This window comes from Panthera uncia, chromosome D2 (genome assembly GCF_023721935.1).
Source record: "Panthera uncia isolate 11264 chromosome D2, Puncia_PCG_1.0, whole genome shotgun sequence".
NCBI classification, from domain to species: Eukaryota; Metazoa; Chordata; class Mammalia; order Carnivora; family Felidae; genus Panthera; species Panthera uncia.
In genome coordinates, this window is record NC_064818.1 from 44,987,903 (window position 1) to 45,015,533 (window position 27,631).

The window sequence follows — 27,631 nt, forward strand, 5'->3', positions numbered from 1 at the left end:
TCTTCTTTTAAAACTTTAATTTTCTATAATTTATATCTATCATTTTTTAAACATTTCCTCTATATGCATAAAAAAATACACTAAGTATTTCCCAAAGTCATTTTCATACACAGATGGTCTAAATCAAAGAGAGGCAAAGTGAATTTAAGAAGCAAGTCAGTATCTTGGCCAGCACCAGACAGCCTGGCTTCCAGAATGTTCCCCTTACCACTCTTTCTTCTCCTAACCGAGGGCTTTTCTTCTTCAGAGTCGTTTGTTCTTGTTGGCTGATTAGTCTTCAAGGGTTTGCCATAAAGCTATTCTAGGGAGATGTTGATCGGATCCTGGGGATGGAGACAAGAGACTGAGGCAATTACTCCAGGTCATGGAGGCAAAACACAGCAAGGGCAGAGGTCATACAGGGGTCACCTAGGTCATGCCTGGCTTTCAGAAAGGGCAGTGACTGGGTTAGCCTAAATAGGGTCTTTGTTCCATTTGAGGAAAGGGAAACCCCATGCTTTTCCTATCAAGTGTTTTTAAGCTTAATACAATTTCCAGGAAGGAAAAGTGACTGTGTATTTTAGACCGTGAAGGAATGTTAACATCTAGCCTTTTTTTCTGATCAAAAAAAAAAAAAAAAAAAAGCAATAAAATGTGGAAGAGGACACACAACTCACCTTTATCTCCAATCTTTGCTCCATTCTAATGCCAGTTTTCCTGGCTAACCAGGTGTCTAACATGAATGCATCCTATGGCAAATCAAAGCCCCCTGCCCATTTATTTGTCAGTCCTCATGAAGTTAACGATGCTTACAGCCCTTTCCTAAAACATGGCTATGAGGAAGAAAGCAGAATAAAGCACCTAGACCAAGGATGGCAGATAGGACAAGGATGATGTCATCTTGCACACCAACCACTCAGTTGGCAGCGAATCCAGGGTTGGTGCCTGGAGATTGTTCAGGACCAGGCGTGGTGGAGGAAATATGCCCTGACAGGGCAGGAGAGGGAGGAGGAGGCAAATCCATGGTCCAGACCAGGAGCCCGCCTAGGGGCACAGGGAGATCTTTTATTCTTAGTTCCTGTTCTCTGCCAATCCCTTTGAGTGACTAAGAGGGGAACACTAATTCTAAAGAACGGAAATGGGTAATATCCAAATAACTAGCCAGGATCATATGCCCTTGCATGGATTCTGTACTTCTTGGGTGAGAGAGGAAGTAGCTAAAATAGCAGAATGGCGACCTTAGTTAGGGATATGTTCAAGGCCAACATGCCAGTGATGGCTCGTGAGCCTAAGGCATGACATCTCATCAAGCACTTCACAAACATGACTGCTCCACCCACCTTGGGAAGGGCTTCTAGTAAATCATTTCAGACATTAAGCGAAGGGGAAAATGTAAAGGATGGTACTCAAAGCTGACCAGGATGTGGTGAAACAGAGTCTCTAATATATTACTGGGAGATACATAAATGGGTAATCTTGTTATAAGTTATTTGATGGCATGTATTAAAAATTATTTTTAAAAACCACACTTCAACGTATTTGTAATAATGAAGCTATACCAAGAAAATAATGCAAAACAGTTTTTAAAGTCTTCATCATATAGGCTTCCATCACAAAATGATTTCTATTGGTGAAAAACCGGAAACAGCTCACATGCCCAACAGTAACTTATGTGTGTGTTTGGCTAGCTTGCAGATGTTTAAAATTGTGGTTTCTAAGACCATGTAATGACTCGGTTTTCAAAGCAGGATAAAAATGATGTAAATGCTATAATTTTAACTGCATATAAAAATATACACCGAAGAATAATAAGGAAATCTGCCCGTATTATAGCTGGCTTACATTGTAGAATTGTAGATACTTGAAGATGTTATATTTAAAATTCTGTTGTGGTTTTGTTATTTTTATAATGGAAAACATTTAATAAAGGGAAAAGCTGAAAAGGGAACTTTGATTCATATCTTCAGAGATTTTAGGAACAGTTGTCACAGCTAAGCATCACAAAGGAAAATAGCAGTAATGGGTGAAGAAATGAAGTATGCTGTCTGCTGTGGTTTATAATGCAAAAAAGAAGTAAGCTAGTCCTGCTGAGTGAACAGATCTCTGTACTTTTCCACTGACCACTAAAAAACTTGCCACTGACTTAGGAAAGTCTTGATTAGGAAAAGAAAAGAAAAAGGCTTTCCTAAATATGTCTTTTGTGATCCTTTCCTTTTAGGCAGTATGAAGGTATGGATTAGCATGAGTGAATAGTGCATCGAATGTTCTCAGCTACTGTGAGAATTGACTCTACCACTGTCATTTCTGCCAAAGATCTGGTGTGACTAGGGACACTGTCCAAAGTATTGTTTCAGCTTTGAGATGTACCAAGTTCCAGATGATACGGAGAAATGACTTCTCTCGAGTAATTACTCCGTGTGCCATCTGCTTTAGATGCACAACGACCATTATGGTTGGGGCCGGTATTTTCCCCACTTTATAGATGAGGGAACTAAAGCTAAGTAAGATGTCCAGGGAAATGGCAAGAAAGAAGCAGAGCTGCCCTGGACCTAGATCTGTCCAGCTCCAGAATCTTTGGCTTTTCTCGATGCCTACACATATCTTGGCACATATCTCCTAACTTTCTCAGACAATGACATTCTGCCCTGCCTTCTTTCAACTGGTCTGCACACAACAAGGCAAGCTTTCCGCTAAGACACAGTCCCTGCACCTAGCCCAATGCCTGGTAAGGTATTTATGTATGGACTGCACCAACCCATACCTGCACCCATTCTTTCCTTGCTCCCCCACGGGAGTCTGGAAAGGAATGGGACATAATAATATGGGAATGCACTCTCATTCATTCACAGCCGGTCAAGAGCTTGCAGGTTCAGTCTAGAAGGCTCCTAGAGCAAATTGTGCGTGTGCAGACAAGAGACAAAGATAGTACTGCTTTCACCCCCAGATATTACCTGCCAACACTTAATGATACTATCTGCCCATCTCTGTGGCCCAGATTTGTCACCTTCCCAAGACTAAATGTCCATCTTCCCTCCTACCAATCCATGCTCTGAGATTCCTGACTTCCAAAACCCTGAACCAAAGCATTCCCGTGGAATGAACTCCACATTTGGGAGCTGGCAGTTGGTCCTGAAGTGTATGACAATGTGACTAAGAGCATGCTAACAATATTGGCTGCCCTGGCCACGGGCTGTAGGCAGGAGACTTCTGGGAAGAAGTGGGATGGATGGCCCTTTTCTGACTCATTGTGCCTGTACATATGGGTGTGTGCATGTAAAGAAGAGAGAAACGTGTGGAATGGCAAAGAACTAAAAGCCCTTCAGTCAACAAAATCACAAGCCAAGGAGGTAGGGAAAGGTATTTTATGGGCTTGGCTGGAGGAACTGTTGCAATAATGGGGGGATCCCATAATTCCCTGTAGATGCAGCCCCCTGCCATCTTCCCTCCCTCCCTTTCCCCTTCCTGCCTCAGGGTCAGGGTCCCAGGTCACCTCCAATCTTCCTGTGAATCCTTGGCCATGGAGTTGGGTGAGACCAGATTAGAAAAGATGGCCCTTCTTGGTGTTGCTGCGGCCATAGTCTTGATTTTGTTCAGCTTGTCCCGGGCCTGTTGGCATTTTCTCAGGCAAGTCGTACACAGATCCTTCTCCTCCACCAGATGCAAGTTTTCCAGCCTCCTGATGGAATCTATGAATGTATCTGACTCCTCTGTCTTGGGAAAGGGATTTCGCTTTGTGTTGAGCTTTTTGAGCTTGGGGAGTTTGGCGATACTTTTGGGGATGGTGCTCAGCATGTTGTCATGTAGGCCTACCTCATGGAGCTCCTTCAGAGCACCCAGCGTGGTGGGCACACTCTCCAGATGGTTCAAACCCAAGTTCACAGTGCGGATATTCTTGAGCTGATTGAGTTCTACAGGCAGCCCATTGGTGGTTAGCCTGTTGTTGCTGACATTGAGGTAGAGCAGAGAAGCCATCTGGCCAATGGACTCAGGGAGCTTGTCGATGTAGTTGCTGTGCAGGTCCAGCCACCGCAGGTTCTGGAACTTGGAGATTGAGTCAGGGATCTTTCTGATCATATTCCGGCTAAGGTCGAGCTCATCCACATCATTCAGTCTCAGGATACACTTGGGGAAGGTGGTAATTCCCATCTTGCTCAAGTCAAGGCGTTTTTTCCCATCAAATGTAATTTTGATACAATTCTTGGCCACATTAAGGGTAATCTTCTTGCCCTTGGTGCCTTTCCTGCCTTTGGCCATGTTCTTTTAGTAAGGGTGTATGTTTGGAGTGTGTTGTTCTGATTGGTTGGTGATCGGTTTGAGGGAAAAGTCACAAGAAACTGCTAGAAGATATACTCTGACAAGAAGAGAAAATATGTCTAGTTAGAAGATGATGTGAGGGCACTAGACTCCCCCCAAATTGTAATGCTTCTCTCGCTAATGGTTAGAGATGAGATAGACAGAAATTAGGGCATCAGCAGGAGTAACCTAGCCAAAGATCTTTAGCAAATTCAATTCCCTCTTCAGGGGTGCAAGGTTGGCCTGAAGGATGCTCAACACCCCTCTGTGCCATTCCTTGAAATATGAATCTCTCCATTATCCTGGACTCCTCCTGCTAAAGTGTGTGTGTGTGTGTGTGTGTGTGTGTGTGTGTGTGTGTGTTCTTGGCTATCGGCCACTTCCCAGACCCTCACAAAAATCTAGTGTTTCTTTCAGTTATCTCATGAATCCTTAGGGTGGGTGTGCTGAGTTCTCAGAAGCAGCATAGGGGCACCTGGGTGGCTCAGTCAATTAAGCATCCAACTTTGGCTCAGGTCATGATCTCACAGCTCATGAGTTTGAGCCCAGTGTCAGGCTCTGTGCTGTCAGCTCAGAGCCTGGAGCCTGCTTTGGGTTCTGTGTCTCCCTCTCTCTCTGCTCCTCCCCAACTTTCTTTCTTTCTCTCTCTCTCTCTCTCTCTCTCTCTCTCAAGAATAAAGAAACATGAAAAAAAAAAAAGCAGCATAGCCTGGATATGAAATGAGGGGGGAGTGAAGAATGACTTACGTATTACATCTCTCCTCACCTTCTGGACCCAGAGGCACTAGTCACGCCTTAGCTACTATCACTGCAGTGCAACAGAAACAGCCCAGGAACGTCTTTTGCTCAGCCCACAAGGGAGAGTGTGTGCCTACACTGTGCGGATGAGTGTGGAGGAGCCAGGGTTGAGCCTGGCAGCATGTAAAAGAATGCTGTCTTTTTCTACTTCCTACCCCCTACACCTCCTCCCTTCACAGACTTCACACTGAAATTCAACTCTAGACACCTCTGCACTGGTAGGTATGATCATAGTTATGACTGCCGCCATACAGAGAAGTAGAAGGTACAGAGTCATGGGTAACTTCTGTCCTCAGAATGCTTAGCTTAGAAGTCTAGATCTGCATTGAAGAGTTTTCTTCAATTTTTAATGCCACAATTTTCTCGTTTATGAAAACATCCCCCCTGTAGGGCTCTTGGGGAGTGCAAATTATCTAAGTATAAAGTGCTTACAACAGTGCCTGGCACATAGTAAAAGGTTGATGAATGTTAACTATTAACTATTATTATCAGAACTTTGCACATATTCCTTTTAATCTTCAACAATCCAGTAAGATCCATCAGATTATCTTCATTGTAAAGGGAGGAAGACTGAGGCTCAGGAGCAAGGAAGATCTTCAGCTAGGAAGAGAATGAAAACTGTTCTTTCTTGTTCTAGAGGCTGTTTTCTAAAGCTTGCTTGCTGATTTTCTATTTTGGGCCAAGCTCCCACCCTGAACAAAAGCATGCTGTCAGGAGTCAGATGCGGGCATTTTCCCACTAGATTAAAATATTAATTCTAAGTAGGCTGTGGAAAGTTAAGTATGTATATTTTAAATCTCCAGAGCAATCATTAAAATAATATACAGACATAGGAAAAACCGAAATACGAACATTAAAATGAAACGGTAAAAAAAGAGTCAAGTAATCTAAAAGAAAGCAGAAAAGGGGAAATGGAGCAAAAAACCCAACTATTAAAATGGTAGACCTCAATCCAAACATATCGATACTTCCATTAAATGAAAATGACCTAAACACAGCAATCCAAAGTATAATTATCAGAATGAATAGTAAAAGAAAAAGACCCAATTATATGCTATCTACAAGAAATCTACTTTAAACAAAAGTAAGTTACACTAAAAGAATGGAAAAAGGCATACTACACAAACATTGAAGGAGAACTGGAGTGACTTTATTAATATCAGACAAAGTATGTTTCAGAGCATGAAAACTTACCTGAGATTAAGAAGAATACCACATAATGATAAAAGACACACTTCACCATGAAGACATGAAAATAATAAATGTATATGTACTTAAGACCAGAGTTTGATATAAAAGAATTGAAAACTGGTAAAATTGAAAAAAAAGATAGGTCTGTCATTAGAAGTGGAGACATCAATACTTGTCACTCAATAATCAACAAACCAACTAGAGAGAAAATCACAAGGAACAGGGTTTCTCAACCTTGGCTCTATTGACATTTGGAACCATATAAATCTTTGTTGTTAGCAGAGGTGGGGCAGCGACGGGGGAAAGTTCTGTTCTCTACGTTGTAGGATATTTAGCCAGCAAAAGGCCAGAAGAGTCTACCCACTAAATGCAAATAGCTCGCTACTAGTTTTAACAACAATAATGTCTCTAAACATTGCCAACTCCTCACTGGGGGACAAAATCCCCGCCAGATGAAAACTGCTGATCTAATTGGCCCATAAAACATTCTGCCTAGCAACAGAATACACATTTCTTTTCAAGTGCACATGGAATATTCACAAATATGTACTGTATTCTTGGCTATGAAACAAATCTTAACAAATGTAAACAAATTGAAATAAAGCAAAGAATCATCTTTGAAAATAATGGAATTGAAATTAGAAATTAATATCAGAGCGATAAGTGGAAAATCTCCACAATTAACAATTAAGCCATATATTATAGATATTCATGAATCAAATAAATCTCAAGGGAAATTAGAAAATATCTTGAACTGAAGAAAAATGAAAATAGAACATGTCAAGGCTTATGATATGCAACTAAAGCAGTGATTAGAGGGAAATTTATAGCTTTAAATGTTCATACTAGGAACATTTTTAAAAAGTAAGAAAGGTCTCAAACCAATAATGTAAACTTCCATGTTTTTTTTTTTTACTTTTTAAAAAAATTTTATTCATTTTCTGAGAGAGAGAGAGAGCACGCACAAGCGGGGTAGGGGCAGAGAGGGAGAGAGGGAGACACAGAATCTGAAGCAGGCTCCAGACTCCCAGCTGTCAGCACAGAATCCGGCACAGGACTCAAACTCACAAACCACAAGATCATGACCTAAGTCAAAGTCAGACACTTAACCGACTGAGCCACCCAGGTGCCCCTAAACTTCCATCTTTAAAAACTAGCAAAGAAGATCAAAATAAACCTAAAACAAGCACAAGGAGTAAATGATAAAGAAAGGGGAAGAAATCAATAAAATTGAGAACAGAAAGACAACAGAGAACATCAATGAAACTAAAAGCTGACTCTTTGAAGAGATTAATAGATTTGAAAGTCTCTAACCAGACTGATAAAGAAAAAGGGAAAGAGAAGGCACATTTTATGAATATCAGTAATTAAAGAGACAGACATTAAAGGAATAATAAGGGAATAGTACAAACAACCTTAGAAAAAAACTTAGGGGCAATCAAACACAAACTAAAAATCTCATCAGTAAAGAAATATACAACCTATGAAGACCAATATTCATTAAAGAGACTGAATTCATACTTGGAAAACTTCCCTTCCCAAATCTCCTGACCCAAATAGTTCTATTGAAAAACTCTACCAAAAATTTAAAGACAACACCAATTTTACATGATCTTTTCTAGAAAATAGCAAAGGGAGCAATGCCTAACTTATTTTCTAAGGCCAGCATTCCCCTGATACTAAAATCACACATAGGCCATATAAAAAAAGAAAACTGCAGACTGATATTCTTCATGAATATAGACACAGAAATTCTCCATAAAATATTAGCAAAAAGAATCTAGTAATGTGTTAAAAGAAAAATACATGACAACCAAATGGGAAGGCAAGGTTGACTCAGTACTCAGAAATCAATGTAATGCAGCATACATCATATTACTGCATTAATTGAAACTAATTAAAAAGAAAAAATACATGATCATATCAGCTGGTGCTGAAAAAATTTATGGCAAAAGTTAACATCCATTTATGACATCAAACCAGTAATAGAAAGGCTCTTTCTTAACCTGATAAAGGGCTTACACACACACACACACACACACACACACACACACACAACTCTACAACTAATATCATACTTGGTGATAGACTAAATTTCCCTCTACATTTGGCAACAAAACAACAAGGTAAACTCTCAGTATGCCTATTGAACATCATATTGGAAATTCTAGCCAGTGCAATAATGCAAAAAAAGTAAGTCATACAGGCAGGAAAGGATGAAACAAAACTCTCCTTACAGATTACCTGCTTGTTCACCTAGAGATTTCCAGAAAATTTAAAAAACACTCTTAGAAGTAATTAATGAGTTTAACAATGTTGCAGGATACAAAGTTAACACCTTGGTTAATACACACATACGCACACACACACGCACACACAAAACCACTTCTATACTCCAGCAACAAACAATTGGAATTTGAAATTTGGAAAATAGTGCTCCAAAAAATAAAACACTTGTGTATTACACATAAGTAACAAAATTGTACAGGATTTCTGTGATGAAAATTACAAAACACTGATGAAATAAAGCAAAGAAGATCTAAATAAATTGAGAAACATAGCATGTTTATGAGTTGGAAGACTCAGGATAGTTGAGAAGTCAATTCTATCCAAATTGGCCTAAAGATCAGTACAAATTCCAGCAGGATTATTTTTATACGTGAATGAACAGACTTTAAAATGTGTATTGAAAGAAAAAGAAACTAGAGGTCCAAAAAATTTTGAAAAAGAAATAAAGTTGAGGGATTCATGCTTCTAGTTTTAAAATTTACCATATAATTACAACATATGGTTTTGGTGAAGGGAGACATACATAGATCAGTGGAATAGAAAACAGAGTACAGAAATAGAACCACACAAATATGGCCAATATTGTCCATTGATTTTTGACAAAAGTTCAAAGGAAATTCAATGGAGAGGCAATGAACTTTCCAATAAATGGTGTTAGAACAATTAGTCACTCAAAATAAAAAAAAATTGAATCTCAAACTATTGAAATTAATTCAAATGAACTCAAATTGGATCACAGATATGAATGTAAAGTATAAATCCATGAAACTTTTAAAAGAGAACATATAAGAAAATCTTCATAAGCTTGAGTTAGGCAAAAGTGCAATCCATTAAAAAAATAAAATACTGACAAATTGGACTTCCACAAAAAATTATTGCTCTCTTAAAAAATTTGAGAATAAAAAGACAAGCTACAGAATGGAAGAAAACATTTGCAAAATACATGTCCAACAAAAGGACTATCATCTAGAATCTATAAAGAACCCAAGGTCAATAGTAAGAAGACAAACAATACAATAAAAATAAAATGCCCAAGAGATTTAACAGGACTTTTCACCATAGAAGTTATGTAGTTGGTAAATAAACCCACAAAAGGTTGCTCAACATCATTAGTAACTAGGAAAATGCCAATTATAATCACAAACAGATACCACTGCACAGTTACTAGAATTTCTAAAATAAAAAACAAAATGAAACATAAAAAGCTATATAGTACAAAGATTTGGTGAGGATATATAGGGCAACCAGAGCACTCCTGCATTGCTAATGGGAATTCAAAATGTTACTCTGAGAAACAGTTTGGCAATTTCTTATAAAATTAATTGTATACTTATCCTATGACCCAGCGTTTCCCTGACCAGATAATTACCCTAGAAAAACAAAAATTCAGGTTCACACAAAAACTTTTCCATGTGTGTTTAAGGCTACTCTATTCATAATTGCCAAAACCGGAAGAAAACAGCACAAAGGCTTTTCAGTGAGCGGATAAAGAAATTGTGGCATATCCTTATTATGGAACACTGTTAAACATAAAGAAGACAAATCTATTGATGCATGGGACAACTTGGATGAATCTCAAAAGCATGTTGCTGAATAAAAGAAGCCAATCTTAAATGCTTATATAATGAATGATTCCATTTATACGGCATTCTGGAAAAGCCACAATGATAGTACAGAAAACAGATGAGTGGTTGCCAGGGATCAGGGGCGGGCAAGGTTTGACTACAAGGGAACAGCAGGAAGGAGTCTTCCAGGGTGCTGGAACTGCCTGTATCCTGACTGGTGCTTATGGGAATGAAGCTGTACATATGTCAGAACCCAGAGAACTGTGCGCTAAAAAAAAGAAATTTTACAGTTGTTTTTTTTTTTTTAACTTAAAAAGATTTAGGACTCCATATTCTCTTTCTGTCCTTTTCACTGTGGCTGCTTGCTTAGCCGGGTTTTGGAGTAAAAGTCTGTGACTTTTTATGCCCCCACTTAGTCCTGTCCTGCCCAGTAAAAGGCATCCAAACGTGTACCATGTGGCATTGCTACGGTACATGTGCATATCCCCACAGGGAACAGCAATGCATGAGGCACATGTCAGAAAAACTGCCCTACTGCACTTGAGTTGAAATCCCAATTTAAAAAAAGATGGGCCGGGGTGCCTGAGTGACTCAGTCAGTTAAGTGTCTGGCTTAGGTCGCATCAGGCTCTGTGCTGACAGTTGGGAGCCTGGAGCCTGCTTTGGATTCTCTCTCTCTCTCTCTCTCTCTCTCTCTCTCTCTGAAAAATGAATAAACAGTTAAAAAATTTAAAAAAAGATTGACGAAGAGCAAGGGATCCTGTGTTCTCATCTTAATGCTTATTACTTGTTTTCCACATTATAATGTTGTTAGATTTAGCAAATAAAATTACAAATTCCCAGTTAAATTTGAGCTTCAGGTAAACAACAGAACATTCTTTAGTATACATGTGCCCCACACATTGCATAGTTCTGTATTTTATTGGGCAATTCTGTCACATGGTTCTGAACAAATAGTAAAGTTTCCTTTGTTCATGATCCTTGTATTAGTTCTTTGGGACCAATTTAAGCTAAATCCATGTGCTTATTCCTGCATTCGTTCATCCATCCATTCATTCATCCACTCATTGAGTAAGTATATTGAGAGCCTGTTATGTGACAAAGCTCTGTGTTACACAAGTGAGCAAAAAACAGGGCCAGTCCCCGAGCTCAAAGAGCTAAAATCTAGATTGCTACTGATTCTGACCACCTGATTCTCCTGAGCTCTCCAAAGTCTGGGTTGTCTTTTGTATTTCTTATATTCAAGATAAAGTTCAGCTCAGAAAGGCCAAACACAATAAGCATGTGCTAGAGGGGCCCTGGATGAGAAGGATGCTTCCAGGAGACCGAAGATCCACCCAGGTGAGCCCCGTTAAGCCTGCTCCCCAGAGCCCATCCACACCCTGGTAAGAAGCCCTCCATCTCTGATGAGTGATGGGAAGGAAACAGCACGGAGCTGCCCACAGAACACTTCTCCATTAAGGACTACTCAACAGGCCCTTTGGCTCTGAGCCTGCCCATTAATTACCCGCAAAGCAAAGCAGGGGCTAGATAATGCACTGTACCTCCTCCCTGGTACATCTGGGTCCCCAGATGGCCCCAGGCCAGGTGAAACGTGATCAGCCCCCACCACCTTCACACTTTTCCTCAGGGCCACCCTACCTGGCTGGGTCCCTTGCTCTTGGTTATGAAGAGCAGGTGTATTATATTGCTCAAGGCCCATCCTGACCCCCTATGCTGCTGAGTGCCCCTAGAAGCAGACCAGTGCAGGAAGACCTGCAAAGACCCCAAAGACCAGGACTGTATGCCTTCTCTCATTCAACTTGGAAAGGTCAGCATCCTGCCCAGTTCTTCCCATTGAGCAGGAGAGTAAGTATTGGCAAAAGAAGTATAAAACTCATGATCTTTTGATTCAACTAAAACTGGTTAGATGGTCTGATGTTACCAATTCACAGAATCCTCTAATGTCAAAGTGAGACCAACAACCCACACAAGGGAAGCTGGAAATCAGAAAAAGAGATAGAAGTTGATAGATAGATGGAGAGATAGATGGATGGATGGGCAAACAGACAGATGAATGGATGGATAGATGAGTAATATATTTCATATCATACGAATAGCTGAGAAGCCTAATACAAAACATTTTTCAAGGTACTGAGTCTTTTTATCTTGAACAATTGGTTTTTGTACTTTGGAAAAACTGGACCAGTTGGTTGACTCTAATTTTTAATTAATTTTTCTATCTAGTCATTGTGAATCAAACAGCATGGTGGGACACCCCATGGATATCTAAATTAAAAATGTAATGGCAACCTATATTTTAATACCATCAAAATACTTGCAGGCATTTTTCAGTTGTAAAGGTTGTTATCATCACTATGATAATAGAATTTATCTTGTGCTTCGCACTCATGTGTCTTTATATTTGTAATTAAGACTGATTTTGTATACATTTGATATCTTTAACATCATGCTAATGTGATCTCACAATAATTATGTCACTCTTTTAACTAATGCACTGAGATACAGGAAAGACGCACTGTAGAACTGAAACCCCCAAACCCTGCCATTTCATAGCCAGTATTGGAACTAACTTCACAGCAAGTTTCATACTGTATGGGTGAGAAATTTCTTGCTTGCGGGCCATCTCTTAAGGGGAAGTGGTGTGAACCTCCTTCAATAAAATCACTCATGCCAAAGGCATTGCATTTATTTTCTCTCCTGAGTCTCGGAAGACCCATTCACTAGGCACGCAAGAGGCCAGCCTCACTTCTGCCGTGACTTTCCACGTATCTTCAAATCATTCCCTGTCGCCTCCACCCCTTCCTAAAATGTGTTGTACCTTCTCGTAAGCAGCCATGTGGCAGACGAAGATGTGGGTGGTCACTGTGGGGCGTCTGTGGAGTGCATCTGTCTGGAACTTCTATCCAGGTCTCTAAAATAGGCACTAATGTTTGACTCAGGTGTAATTTTCACTGGGGGAAAAGAATTGCCATTTTGTCTAATGCCCATTCTGGGCCAGGATCTGTGTGCTCCCTCTACCCATTTTACAGAGTTAGCTGGTTTGCAAAGCATAGGCTTACTGGGGGTGTCTAAACATGAAGTGCTTTTATTTTTCCCATTACTGCCCCCAGCTGTGTTATGCTGTGCCCCTCTTTCCTCTGGGCAGAAGGACAGATTGTCAGGAAGGGGATAGGGGACAGACTGGAGGCAGAAAAGATTTCTGTGGAGCTCACAGCGTCGGCTCCACCAGGCACTTGGCAGAGTTGATGGGGAGAGGTGGACAGCAGGAGTGGAGTCTTACAGGGTCCCCATGATCCTGGGGGTTTTCTGACATCAATTTCAGAAGATCCGCTCAACCTCATTCACTCAGGTGAAATGTTACAAAGTAACTACTGGGGACACGCTGCTGGGCCCTTCCTATATCTACACAGCAACTATGCCAAGTATCATTCTGAGTTTGAAAATAAGAGAACCGAGGCTCAGAGAAGTCAGGTGTCTTCCCCAAGGTAACACAGACAACACAGCACAACCAAAGCAAACCTAGATTTGTCTGATACCAAAGCTTACGATCTTTGTGCTACGCTATCCTGCCTTTCTTCTTTCTCTTCTGCTGCCTTTGCTCTAGCAGTAAGAATTGCTTATCCTTGGTGGCAGGGGGGGGGGGGGGGGGGGGGACACATTGCCAGCCCTCTGACTCCAAGGAGAAGAAGACATTTTGGAATCCTAGCACTCCCAGGGCAAAAGACACCTGTACCAGAAATTAAAGCTGCTTGCCCCTCACGTCCCCCAAAGGTGTGCTGCCGGTTTTGGTCACCTATGGGGTCTCTGATGTAGGAACGAAGATACATCACAGAGTCGCAGACTCTGGGTGGCCAGACATTCACTTAGGCCCATTCTGACTTGGCATGGGTTAGCCAGGGAAGTGCAATGCAGCAGGATTAACCTGCAAGCAGCTTAAGGGGAACGGAGTGGACTCCCCAGCTGAAGTAGCTGACCAAACTTTGGCCAAAGTCCCTGCCAGGCCAATAACGCAGATGTCCCACTGACATTTTGGAGGCCCCACATGCAAATTGGGGTCCCCGAAGAAACCATTTCAGACCATTGCCTGCTCACTGTATTGGCCAGGGGCTAATGTGCAGGGTGTTCGTTCTCCTAGATACATATATGGATGTGTATCTCTGAATAAGATGAATTTTAAAGGTATTGTAATAGCATTAGTGGAGTCATTTAACTGTTAAGAGCTTGGAGATTGACGATGAGAGAGAGAGAGAGAGAGAGAGTTTAAAGGGTACACATATGCCACCACAGTTTACCTAATAGGCATGTGCCCCCAAGCAGGTGGTGATGGAGATGGGAATCTGTTGTCCCTCAGCTGTGCTAGTCCCCCAGCACCCCCACAGTGTGAGCTTCTTGCCACCCTGAATTTGTCAAGAACATAAAGATAAAGGTTTTCATCCAGCATGGTCTGGAAACAACCCACCACATTCCTGGGTGCTCACCACAATTTGGGGCCCTCTTCTGCCCTGGGGGGTGGGCTGCTGGCTGTGTAGGGGCCCCGAGAGACTGTATGCAGACCACCATAAGTTTGATTTTCACCATGTGGGCTCACTAAAATCTAACCCCTGTAACATGCACGCCTGACATTCCCAGACAGGAGGCCATCTCCATGTGTCGATCGCATGATGCTGTCCACCCCTCCACCCCTCCCCACACGCGTGCTGAGCCCTTAGAGGCACATCATGCCTTCTCCTCCACAAAGCGACCTCCCATTTGCCATTCCATTCAGTCCTCACTACTCTCCTTTGAGGTGGGACTATTCCTCCTACCCTGAGATAAGGACGCTATGGGGCAGAGTGGGGCATGAAGTATTTTATCCGAGCTCAAACGGCTTCCCTTTCCCCAAGGCTTCTGGGTGGAGTGTTCTTTCCATGACACTCTGCAGCAAACAGAGTGTCTGTGTGGAAGTTATCAAGTTCACCTCATGTGGCAGTTATCTGGTTAATCTGATCAACGCAGCTCTAAGTATCTTACTGGGATATTATACACGTATAGCTTTGTCTACCCTTAATATTATTTACTTCTTCGTCCTTAGCAACAGCGAGGCTCTGTACATGTGCTGCCTGGGAAGTCGTTATCTGTCAAACTGCCCCGTTCCCCTGGCGGATAATAAGAATTCAACTTTTATTTGGAGCAAAAGTTCCCAGGGGGTCACATGGCCCAATAACAAAAGATTATGATTTCTTATTGGTTTAATAGCATCTATTTTGTAATTCTGAATGTACTCTGTTTTAATTGGATTTGTTAAAGGAACAAAAGGGAATAGGTGCCTTACAATTAAAATAAAATATTAAGATTATTAGTTTAACAGACTAGAAATGCCTTGTTCATCAACTAACACATTCAAAACGCACAAACCGACCTCCCCACCCAGGAAAGCGGAGGAACCAGTGAGTCCTGGCACCTCGAAACCTCAAGAGACGAGTCTGAATTCAATTTCAGCCAATGTGGTTTAAATACTGCTGTGGCCACATAGCAGGTATTGCATTTTCTCCTCACAGCCTCGGCCTCCCTTGCAGATAAGGAAGTGGGCTCAGAAAAGCGGCCTGGAAGGATGAAAAGGACAGGGGCTTTGGACCCACATGGGTGGCCGCCCATCTCCCCATTTACCATCCAGGTGACCTTGACCAGTCTCTTGAGCCTCACTGAGCTTCAGCTCCCACTTCTGTGAATAAGATGTTAAAAATGGCTGCTTCTGAAGGTGGGGTGAGGGTGAGTGAGCCTTGGAGGCGTATATTGTGACTTCGCATGTTGGGGGAGAGGGGATTAGTGGCATGATGAGGACAGCCTCACTGATCAACAGTGGAGTCATGCTTCACAGCCCAGTGTCCTTACTGGGATCCCTGCCTACCCAGGTGCAGACTTCAGATGACTTTCTCCTGTAGCACAAGGAGACATACATAGCTCCTTGAGGCACAGGCCCCCCAGGGTCATGGAGATGGGGGGTAGTTCTCCTCAACTGCCCTGTGTGTGTGCATTTCTTCTGTACCCCATCTGGCCCCAGGGAGGACTTGCTGAGGGGTGAACAATGGCACAGACCCCGTAATCACTGGCAGGTACCCTGGTGTGGTGCCTCCGTCTGCTATAGGAAAGCCCCTAGCTCCAAGGGGGCTATAGATGCCCCCATGTGAAGCTGTGAGATTCTTCAAAGGGAAGCCCTGAAGATCGACCATAAGGGAGCAGTTGAACTTCCCATGGCCCTTTTGGATTCCTTTATTCATTAACAGTATGTACTGGACAACTGCCATGGATGAGGCGTGGTTTTATACAGCAAGCAGAGTGAAGAAAGAGATGAACAAAAGCAAAGAGGCACACAATGCCAGGTGGCCATGAGTGCTTGGAGAAGAAAGAGTCGGGACAAAAGAGGCAGAGATGTTCCTAGGGGAGACATACACTTCTGGGGACAGTAACCAGGAAGGGCCTCTTTGAGAAGAAAACATTTGGGCAGAGACTGAAGGAAGTGAGGATCCAGGGAGATGGGGAGGGTATTTTGGATAGAGAAAACATCAGATGGAAAGGCCCTGTGGCAGAGGGAAGGCAACGGATATGCAGAGGGGAGAAGGAGGGGAGAAGATGGAAGGAAGGAAGGAAATAGAGGAGGCAAGGTGGGAGGGAGGGAGAGGAGAAAGGAAGGCAGGCAGACCAGAGGCACAAAAACAAAATCAGCAAAAAAGAATGAGAGCAGATAGGATATGGCTCATTTTCCAAATTATACTCTAGCTGTTTTGAGAAAAACCCTAAGGCCTGGCAAACTAAAGAAAGAAGGCCAGTGCCTACACTTCCCCCAGGGTGATCACAGACAAGCCCGTGTCCTCTCTAATTTCTACCTGATACAGAAGGAAATCCAGCCTCCGGCTGGCATCACCCACAGTGTTATCCTGGGCTGGTACCTCGCCGTGGAGTGTGGGCCCTCAGATAGGGCTGGGGGTCCATCAGGAAGCTACCATGTGCAGGACCCCACTGAGTGGGGGCACCAGGGGACAGTGGAAATAAACCAGATGTGGCAGAGGGTTGACCAGGCTGGATTTGAACCGTGTCTGCCATGGGTTCCCTGGGGACCAGAGCCAAGTTACTTGCCTCTTCTCTGTCTACACTTGATACCTTGGTGATGTCACTGAGTCTCATTGCTTTAAATACATGACTCCCCAGTTTTTGTTTCTTACCTAGACTTCACCCTCGATCCTAGACTTACATATCCTTCTTTCTGCCTGCTTAGCATTTCTACTTGGACGGTGTAAAGACACCGAAACACACTGTGCCCAAAACCAAGCTCGCTGTCGACCCGCTGCACCCATAGCCTTCTCTGACCAGGCTGTCAGCAACAGCATCTTGTGTGTCAGGCACCAAACTGTGGCCCCATGCTCAGTACCCCTTTCCTCTTATACTCCATGTTCAGTCCATCGGGAAATCCTGTGGACTCTGTGCTCAAAGTAGATCCAGAATCCTACCATTTCTCACCACCTGCCCAAGAGCCACCCTGGGCTGAGTCCCTACCGTTTGCCACTGGCCATTTGCAGTGGCTTCCTACCTTGTTTTCCTGCACCTGTCTTTACCCTATGCAATCTCTTCTCAACACATCAGCCAGGGGACTTCTTTTACCACAGCCACCATGTTACTCCTTGGCTCACAGCCCTCTAGTGACTCCTGTTTCACCCAAGTAAGGGCTGGAGACCTTCTAGTGGCCCCATGGCCTGACCTACTGCCTCTCTGAGGGACTCCCCACCACTCACGCCCATGCTTACTCCATATCCACCACCCAGCCCGGCCATTCCTCTAACTGCCCCACAATTCTTCTTTATAGCCTTTGTTCCAGCTGCTCCATTATTCTGGAAGGTTCTTCTCTCAGGTATTTAGTGGACTGACCTGTTGATCTTCTTCAAGGTTTTGGGTAAATTCTACCTTTTCAATTCAACCTTTCTGATCCCCCAATGAATGATGCAAACTAAGCCCCAACATGCATGGATCCTTCTTGCTCTGCAATACTTTTTTTTTTTGAGGTTTATTTATTTATTTTGAGAGAGAGAGTACATTCGCAAGTGGGGGGGGGGGGGAGAGGGAATCCTAAAAAGGCTCTGAGCTGTCAGCACAGAGCCCAACATGGGGCTCAAACTCACAAATCGTGAGATCATGACCTGAGCCAAAGTCAGACACAACCGACTGAGCTACCCAGGGACACCTGCTGCACTTTTCTTCCATAACACTTAACACCTAAATATATTTTATGGTAGACTTACTTATTAAGCTTATTTTTATTGTCTGTCCCTTGCTCTCCTTCCTCACTAGACTCTAAATTCCCAGTGCTTGGCAGACAGGAGGCCCTCAGTCAGTATTGGTTGAATGAATGAATTGTAGGTGCTTAACAAGGTCGTTCCAGTTCCCTTGACCTCAGAAAGGGGTCAGCTTCGTCCCAGATTCCACAGCTTTTAACAGCTGCTATGTAATCCTCTTGACCCACTGTTTTTCCACCTACTTTGAAAGGACTTCTAGAACATGCAGACTATTTTTAAGGGAGAAGTCTACAGGGGAAAGATGTTACTTTCACACCAAATATTTATTAGTCACCAAGTGTGTACCCAGCCCTGGGCGGGGCACACTTGAAGATAGGAAGGCTTTCCAAATAGCTGCATACAATGGCGTGATCAACTTTTTCGCTGTGAGATTAAGTGTGCAGGGAGACTGGAAAGCGGGTTAGTAGTACAGCAAATGAAATTTTAATTGGGTTAGGTCAAAGAGAAAGAAAAGCTTCTAAAAGTAGGAATGAACAAGTGGAAAGGTAGAGCAATGGAATCCAGCAGGAGGTCTGAGGAGATGGGGCTGACCATCCCGGAAGGGACGGGCCCCCCGGCTAGCCAGGAAGCACAGATGCCACTTCTAAGCATTTCCCTTCAAGAACTAAGAACAAAACATTCTGTATAAATATGTTTATGGCAGTGCCACTTAAAATAATAAAAACAAGTGGACACGATCCACATATCTAACAATGGACAACTGATTAAATAATTACTATGCAGTCATAGAATGAAACGGATACTCAACAGTAACTAAAACAAAACAAAAACATCATTTTTCAGAAATGCTGAAAGGAAATCTTTTGAGATATAATGTTATGAAGAACACGTTACATGCACATATTACATCAACGCTCTCAGGAGCATGCATGCAAGCCCACAGAGAAAAAGTTGGAAGAACATCCAAATATTAGCAAGAAAGCCCTCTGGGTATTATGGTATCGGGTTATTTTTACTTCCTTAAATGCCTGGATAGTTTCCAAATTATCTGCAAGATTCTGTATCTACAGAATCTATTTCTAATTAAGAAAGTTACAAACACATTCACCCACACTCATACACACACACACACACACACACACACACACACACACTTCCTTTTCAATCGCATGAGTTCTGTAAAACCACTCATATCACCCTGTTTAAAATAGACGTGGTGTGTGTGTGTGTGTGCAAGAAAGATTTTAAAATATTGAGCATATTTGAATCAAAGAGGAAAATCTGAGAAAATATTCCCCAGACAAAGACAAGGAGGGACCACATATACAGAGAGCCACGGTTTTGGGGGTGGACCAGCCTGGCTCACATCCTGAATTCTTACTTCCTCCTAATGTGTAAGAGAAGCCATAGTCCTTCTCTGAGCCTCGGTCTCCTCAGGTAGAGTGGGGCAATGTGAAGATTGCGTAGGAGGAAAAGGCTGGGGTGTGACAGGTGCCTAGTGAATGGGAGCCTTGGTGATGGATGGTGATGGTGTCGCTTGTGAGTTGAGAGCCCCGATTTGCCTGGTGGCAGTTGCAGATGGGGGTGGGGGAGCACCGAGAAGCGCCCCACCACCTGCAGACATACGACTTAAGCGGGAGGTGGAGAGCCCAGTTTCTAGGCAGCCCCATGCTTGGCCATGCTGACAGTGGTGGTGGAGGAGGGGCAGGGGGAGGGAGCCATTCTTGTTCCCTCCAGAGATGTTCCCTCAGAGCCAGCCAGCCCTCCACTGCACTGAAAACCCTGATCAAGCACAGATGAGCATGATATAAAAACCACATGGCCTTTTATGTGTTGGTGGCCCAAACTATGATGCGATGTAGGGGAGGATATTTATTTAAAAAGTGGCTAACTTTTCTCCATCCAGAGGGGGAGGCCACTGGAAAGATCAGGGTCTAATTTTTAAAGGGATGCTGAGGTTACAGGGTGCAAAAGGGTGGTTTGGGGCTCATGGCTTGTATGTTAGGCACCTGTCTTTCAAAAATGCTGTGGCTTCTAATCTTATTTTTTTCTATAGACATATTTCCTGAATTCAGATTTCCCACTCCTCCTTGAGTCTTTATTGCGCTTGCTTGAAATCATTGCTGAACTATTCCGCACTGTCACCCCTTTTCTGACTTTAGGCAGATAGATATAACTTGCTGGAAATGGTAGGAAGAATGGCCATACTGACAGCCAGCAGCACTTGGTTTAGGGTGGGGCAGCTCTTTGGCATTTTCCAGATAGGGATGGTGCCCAGGTGGGAGGCATTTTGTCTGTTCCCTTCCTGTCGTGTATAAAAGTACTTAATAGAAGGCAGGCACTAATAGAAGGAGGGACCACAGAGGCTTTGAGGCCATTAGAACTGGGCTCCACCCCATCTTTACCGCCAGCCTGGTTTTAATCATGAGCTCAGTTTACTGGTCAGCGAAACGGGTCAGAAAATTGTAGGTTGTTTTGAAAAGTAAAGGTGGGGATGAGTATACATTGAGTGGCCAGTGTGGAGCAAATGCTAAGTGCCTTTATGATGGTAAATACTGTTAGATCTACCAAACAGCACCGTAGTGATTGCTTCTCTCCACTGAGTAGCCCTAGGACACTCCCACTAGTCATCAATACCAGGTGTAAGACTTGCGGAATGATCTTTGCAGATTCCCAAGGACAAAAGCCTTTGCAACCTTTTAAACACAAATGATTAATGATAATACTAATAATAAACGAAAAAACATAGCAACAATTAGAAGATACAATTATACCTTTGTCCACTTTTAACCTCTAGAGCCTGCTACAGCCCAAGCTACTCACTTGCCCATTCATTCATTCATTCATTCAACACTTGTATTTGAGTCATTCTATAGGTCAAGGTCAGGTCGGAAGATACACAGTGAACAAGGCAGACATTGCTGTGTTTCTCATGAAACGACGATTTTCGGAGAAAGCAAGTCAATCAATAATAACAAAACAAAACCAAAAAGACTCGAGCTCAGTTCAGTTGGTGTAGATATTCTGCAAAAAATCAAACCTGGTAGATGTCAAAGGGAATGCCAAGGGTCGGGAAGAGAATATTAGGGAAGAGGTGGCCAAATTTAGACCAAGAAGGTCTCGGGGAAGTCATCTCAGGTGACATTTGAGGTGACACTCGATGAGGTCACATGGGAGGATTTGGAGAAGAGCACCGCAAAAAAGGTGCACTAGGTGCAAAGTCCTATGGGGGGACGGCGGGGTGGGGGGGGGGGGGTGCTTGTGGTGTTTAAGAGAAAGGAGAAGCCAAGGGGGCTGGAGTACGGACAGAAAGAAGGTGCAAGATAACGACAGAGACCTGGCCAGGGGCTGCAGGGCTGCATGAGGTGGAGCATGTTGAAGTTTAGAGGCGTCACCCTGGCTGCTGGGAAGTCTGCAGAGGTAGGGAGGGAAGAGTAGACAAAGACAGCCACTTGCAGGCAGGAGAAGAAGGTGCTGTGCACCAAGGGGGTGGGCAGGAGGAGGACGGTGCATATTCGCCATATGTGGTGGGAGCAGAACCAATGGAAGGGTCTTCTGGGTCGCCTACGTGGGTCAAAGAGAAAAGGCAAGAGCAGGCTGGCATTTTGTATACATGTTTCTATACGTGTTGAGTGCTTATTTTATGTCCAAGGGCATCACATGTATTGTCTCATTTAATCCACCCATCCCACTTTACCGAGAAAGCACCTCATGAGCCTCCAGAGCATGTCCCCTGTCACAGTCACATGCTGGTCAAGCAGAGCCAGTATCTGCTCAGTTTTCTTGTCTGAGGGCCGAACTGCCATTTGGCTTTTCCCTGGAAGTTTGATTTGACAATATCCTGTGATAAATTTGGCCCTCTGGGCCGACAAGAAAGCTGCTGACTCATCGTATTTTCCAGACACTAGCCTAAACTGAGCTGGAATCTGAGGGGACTTTCACTGCATTGAGGTTAAGCCCCATCCTTAAGACTCACTCCTCACAGCAAAGAAAGCCTGTGCGTGTTACCAGACCCAGCTCTGGGGCCGAGATGAGATCTATGATGTAGACTGGCAGGAAATTGGAGGTTGGCAACGAACCGAATTGGCCGTGGACGGAAAGCTGGCGATGGATGATGTGGCAGGGGAACCCGCCATGCCTGTTTGGAGGGGGGCATGTTTCAGTGCACACCTTGTGTTCTAGGGACACCAGGGACCAGGAAACATCACCTAGTTTGGCTTTCCCATCGCCCAGATGATGGGTGGATAGAGAAAGCACGCCCACCTCTTGTCAGCAACAGTAGGAGAACCTAGGATCCCCAAGAGGAAATTGAAGCCACCAAGCACTAGGCCCTAAAAATTGGTCTCTAGACAACCGTGGGGGTTCAGGTGCTCTGCAGAGTGGGCAGTGGCTGTCTCAGTACCTCCCTTCTCCTCTGCAGGCTGAGGCTCAAGCCCAGAAAACATATGAGTCACCCTGGCTTGGAGACCAGTCGCAGCTCTGTCTCTCCCTAGATAGGTGACTTTGTACACATTTCCTAACCTTTCTGACTCCCCGTTTTATCCCAAGGAGTCAGCATTCAGTACTTGGTTCACATAACATCACATACGGTTCATAAATGTATTGAGAGCCTACTATGTGCCAGACCCTTTGCAAAGCAATGACACTGCATAGTTTTTAACACATTTGAAGTTTCTGCTTTCAGACTGTGTGTATGGATTATATTGACCACCTACTACGGGCCAGACATTTTACAGATATCCTAAGGAATTCTTAACAACCACCTGATGTACTGATCTTCATCTCCATGGGACATATGTGGGACTAAGGCTCAGAGAGGCCAAGTAGCCTGTCCAAAGTCACCTACCTTTTCCCATTTATGACATAAGGAATGTGTTCTAGTGTGTTCCTTGAAGAGTCTCTCCTCGAAAGGCCCAGCCCCACCTAGGACTTTACTTGTTAATGGATCCCAGTGTTCAGGATAACTTGTGGCAAGGGTTTGCCTCCAGACTTTTCAAAAGATGGATTGTGCTCCCAAAGCTACCACAGTCAGCAGTAATCAGGCTCCAGCCTCATGAGTGAAGAGAACCCCCACCGCAGTTTCTTTGAGGGGTCAGTCACCGGTTGGGTTCAGCAGCAGTTCAAACACTAGTCTCCCCTGCTGGTAGGAGCAGCAAATTTTACCTTCTCATTTCAGACTCAGACTTTGGCAAGAGACCCGAGCATGACTCCAAAGGCTCAGACTCACACACCGACCTAACCAAGCTGAGCCATGGCCCCAGGCACCCAAGAAAGCCCTGCTGGGTCCCCAGCTGGGTCCCCTACTAGCTTCCCTTCCTGCCTGGGGCCAGGGCCAGCTTCCTCCTCTCCTAAATAATGAATTAGCTCGCGTCTGGGGTTTGTAAATAAAGCATACCTACCGGGAGAACCGGCCATTTCCAAAGTTGCTTACTCAAAGGAGGAAAGCAAAAAGCAGAGTTTGAAGCCGTGGGTTGTTGGGCAAAGTTCAAGTAAATCGATAAATGCAGGGCCATCACCAGAGAAAAACTTACCCTGTTCATGCCAGTTCCTCCTCCTCAACTGTGAAACTTTGTCACCAGGCAACAGGAGACCCAGGACCTGGAGTTAATTAGCATAATCTTGAGGCCAGCCTGCAAAGTGGGAACACAATAGCTGAAACCAGACACCCCAAACTTCCAGGCCAGCTAGCTGTCCCAGAGGGACCCTGGCCTGGGCTCCCCTGGCTTTCTGCCTGGGGCTTTCCTCCTGGCCTCCCCCAGCAGCGCATGGGCCTTGGGGCACTTAGTTACCAGGCAGAGCAGGCTGTCCATGGCCACCCCCGGGAAGTGGCTGTCCCTGCTAACAGGGAACAAAAGCCATGTTTGCCTCTTTTAAGGGACAAATAATAATCTTACTTTTATATAAAGCATTGAGTGAGTCCCATGAAATATCATTTGATTTCCTTGTTGTTTGTCCAAATAGCTTTTCCAGCTCTTTGATTTGTGAGAGAGCGATCTTTTCCCTGTTTACTTGAATTTAATTAGTTCTTGTAGTTTTCTTTTTGTGCCCTTTTTACACTATTAAGTTACAACGACCATGCTCGGAAAAACCATACAATCCTATAGTCACTTTTTCCTCTATTAATATTACATCAAAGGCTGATGTGTAATTTCTAAAGTCTACCTTTCGACTGAATGTGGAAATACTGAACCTAGTGGACTTTGCTTTTCCTCTTGTTTCTGGCTTGGCACTATTGTGAATAAGGTTGCAATGAATGTATTTGTACATTTAAAATCTTTTTGTTTGTTTTTTCTTTAAATTACATTCCCAGAAATTGAGAAAATTGGCAACAAGTTTAAATATGAAAACTATTATGCAAATAATAACATTGTAGAAAAATTTGAAAATGCATACATAGAAATAAAGAAATAAACATCCTCTAAATTGTGCTACCCAAAAAAAGTTAAGAAATAAAGAAAATAATTAACAAATAAAAAATTGAAATGCAAAACTAATCCAACCACTATGCATTTTGAAAAGTACAAAAAAGCAAAATCAAACAGTTTAAAATAAAAATACAGTTAACCACAAAAACTTTAAATAGATGGATACCACCACTGTTTTGTTTACTGAAAAACCAAAAGAAAAAAGATCATTTACTTTCGACAATAAATGGGTTTAAAATAATTATCAAATGCAGATAAGTAGAAAATTAAAAATTACCTGAAGTTCTGCTACTCAGTCTATTTCCAGTTAGACTATTCGTAAAAGGACCTCATTTAAATTAGAAAATAAATAATATGAAAATCATAAAACACAGATAAGCAAAAACAAAATCAATATTTCTTTTAAATTTTTAACATTTATTCATTTTCGAGAGACAGAAGGAGGCCGAGCATGAGTGCGGGACGAGCAGAGAGAAAGGGAGACCGAATCCAAAGCAGGCTCCAGGCTCTGAGCTGTCAGCACAGAGCCCGATGCGGGGCTGGAACCCACGCTCTGCGAGATCATGACCTGAGCTGAGGCCGGACACTTAACCAAATGAGCTACCCAGGTGCCCCAAAATCAATATTTTAAGGAAGAAAATACAGAAGGAGATAAATACATTTTAAAATGCAGATTTGTAAAACCTTATGAAAGTAAAGCCGCTCAATTTCAGCATCTCGAGGTAACTTCTGTTGGATATGCTTCCACTTTTAATACACGAACAGCTTCACGTTTATGCCATGGGTATGCAGTAATAACTTGGCTACCTTGCTAATGCTTACATTTTTAACTTCAAATTACACAAATTACTGGTTTTTCAGGTAAATGCCTTCTAAGTCAGCCAGAACTAAGGCTTTTGTTGTTACTGGTTTTTGGTTACTTTTGTTTTCTTTTCCCCTTCAGAGGAAAGAGCTTGTCTTCCGAGCCAGGGCCCTGGGTCAAGGTCTGATCCCGACAGTGTGTCGGGTATTCACGGGACCTGCTCCGTGCCCGCTTGGGGTGCCTCCAGCAAGCTGTCACGAACTCCCCCTAGTCTGCAGGCTACTCCCTCGCTGCACACGTCCATTCTTCATCTGTAAATGGAAGTAATGGCTACTACATGGGGTCTTTGTGGAAATTAGACAATGGGTAAAACGTCTTTGCAATCTGTAATGCGTTTGACTGTTATTGGTATTTTTAGGTCTGTGGGTGAAGAGGGTGGGAGATACAGGCTTCCACTTATGGAAAGAATAAGTCACGAGAATAAAAGGCACAATGTAGGGAACTCAGTCAATGGCATTGTACTAGCGTTGTATGGGGTCGGACGGCAGCCACACATGGGGCATAACGTATACAGATGTTGAATCACTGAATTCAATACAGATGTTGTACCCCTGAAACTAACATAACATCATGTGTCCACTATATTCAAGTAAAAAAAATATATAAAAATTTTTAAAAAGAAGAAAAAAACGGTGTAGGAGTATACACAAATTCTCAAGTTAAATGAAATAATAAGTCAGAAGTGGAAAAATAAAAGACAACTACATAAGACAAGCACATAAACAAATAAAAAGCTAAAAACCATGGCTCACCTTTGGTTAGGTGTCTTGGCACCACGGGTAATGGTGTCCTTTGCTGATGGCAATGAAATGATGGATCTTCCTTGGAGCTCATAGCCGATGAAATGAGAAATGGGACACTGACATGCCTTTGTCTTCTGCACACCATTCCACCTGGTGGCAATGTCACAAAAGACCACCGGTAAAATTCTAGAACACTTTGTGAAATGGAAAATGACAGAGGCTGTCTCTTATTTCCTGAACTATAATAAGTACCTTTTGTTTCCTTCTTCCTGCTCCCTGCCCCAACCCCCTGTCAAACTTACACAATACAGTAGCAAGACGAGCAAGCTTGGCCGTACTAACTCCACATCCTTGTAACTCCACTGCCTCAGGAAGGTTCAGCACATGTCCTTTTCAAGGTAGTGACCCTCACTGTCTCCAGCCTGGGCTCTGCCCGTGTTTGCAGCCTTCGAGGTGGCCTGTCTTCCAGAACTAGGATAGGTGGCAGGCTCACAGACTGAGCCAGAGAACCAAATCTTCACCTGAGCCTTTGCAACCTAAAGCAATGAATCCGACCATGTTTTGCTTTTGTTCACTGTTATTGTTGTCTGCAGGGATAACATAGACCTAAAAGATGATTTCTCTATGGGGAGTGGGAGAGGAGAGGTAAAGCCCAGCCTGGGAGTTGCTTTCTGTTGATAAAACACCTAGCTAGGAAAGAATTGAATGAAAAGGGTTGGGAAGCCTAAAACAGAGTATATGATGGCCACGGTGTGTGGTGGGAAGAGGAAGGGGCACTCGGGCAGCCTTGTCCAGAAGGATCCTGGTGCAGTGCATGGGGCTGGAGCAGAGAATTCATGTGGTGTCTGTGGGCACCTGAACGGGACTGAGGAAGAGGGAATGGCTGGAAAGAGGAGACATTATTTGGTTTGCTTTGGTGAAACATCTTGAGCAAGGTCTTGAGAGTACGGGGAGAGTCTAAAAGACACAGAGGGGAAAAGAAATCAGAGCCAGAAAAGGAACCAAGGTTTACCACAGAGGCCAAGGAGCCGGGCTCCACAAACCCCTGCTGTGCAGAAGAAGAGGTGTTTCATGTGGCGAAAGCCTCCTCCCCACGCCCTTCCCAGCACCGGCCTCCTGTTGCACGTCTAAACTCTTTCCCCCTACACTGGTCAAAATGGTATTTCTTTGGTTCGATTTGTATTTCTTCCTAATTGTATTTGTAGAAACATAAATCAGTC

General features: G+C 43.4%; 2 protein-coding genes across 6 annotated transcripts in view; one reads left to right on the forward strand and one right to left on the reverse strand.

Moving 5' to 3' along the window:
* LRRC18 (leucine rich repeat containing 18) lies at positions 1 to 26,563 on the reverse strand. The gene is made up of 4 exons (XM_049645348.1): positions 26,421 to 26,563; positions 23,913 to 24,011; positions 3,470 to 4,330; positions 1 to 323 (listed from the first exon to the last, which is right to left on the reverse strand). The coding sequence occupies exons 3-4, from the start codon at positions 4,231 to 4,233 to the stop codon at positions 302 to 304; spliced, it is 786 nt and encodes a 261-aa protein (XP_049501305.1). The 5' UTR covers positions 4,234 to 4,330; positions 23,913 to 24,011; positions 26,421 to 26,563; the 3' UTR covers positions 1 to 301.
* Positions 1 to 27,631, forward strand: part of WDFY4 (WDFY family member 4) — a 298,336-nt gene that overhangs the window by 220,562 nt on the left and 50,143 nt on the right. The window lies entirely within an intron of this gene.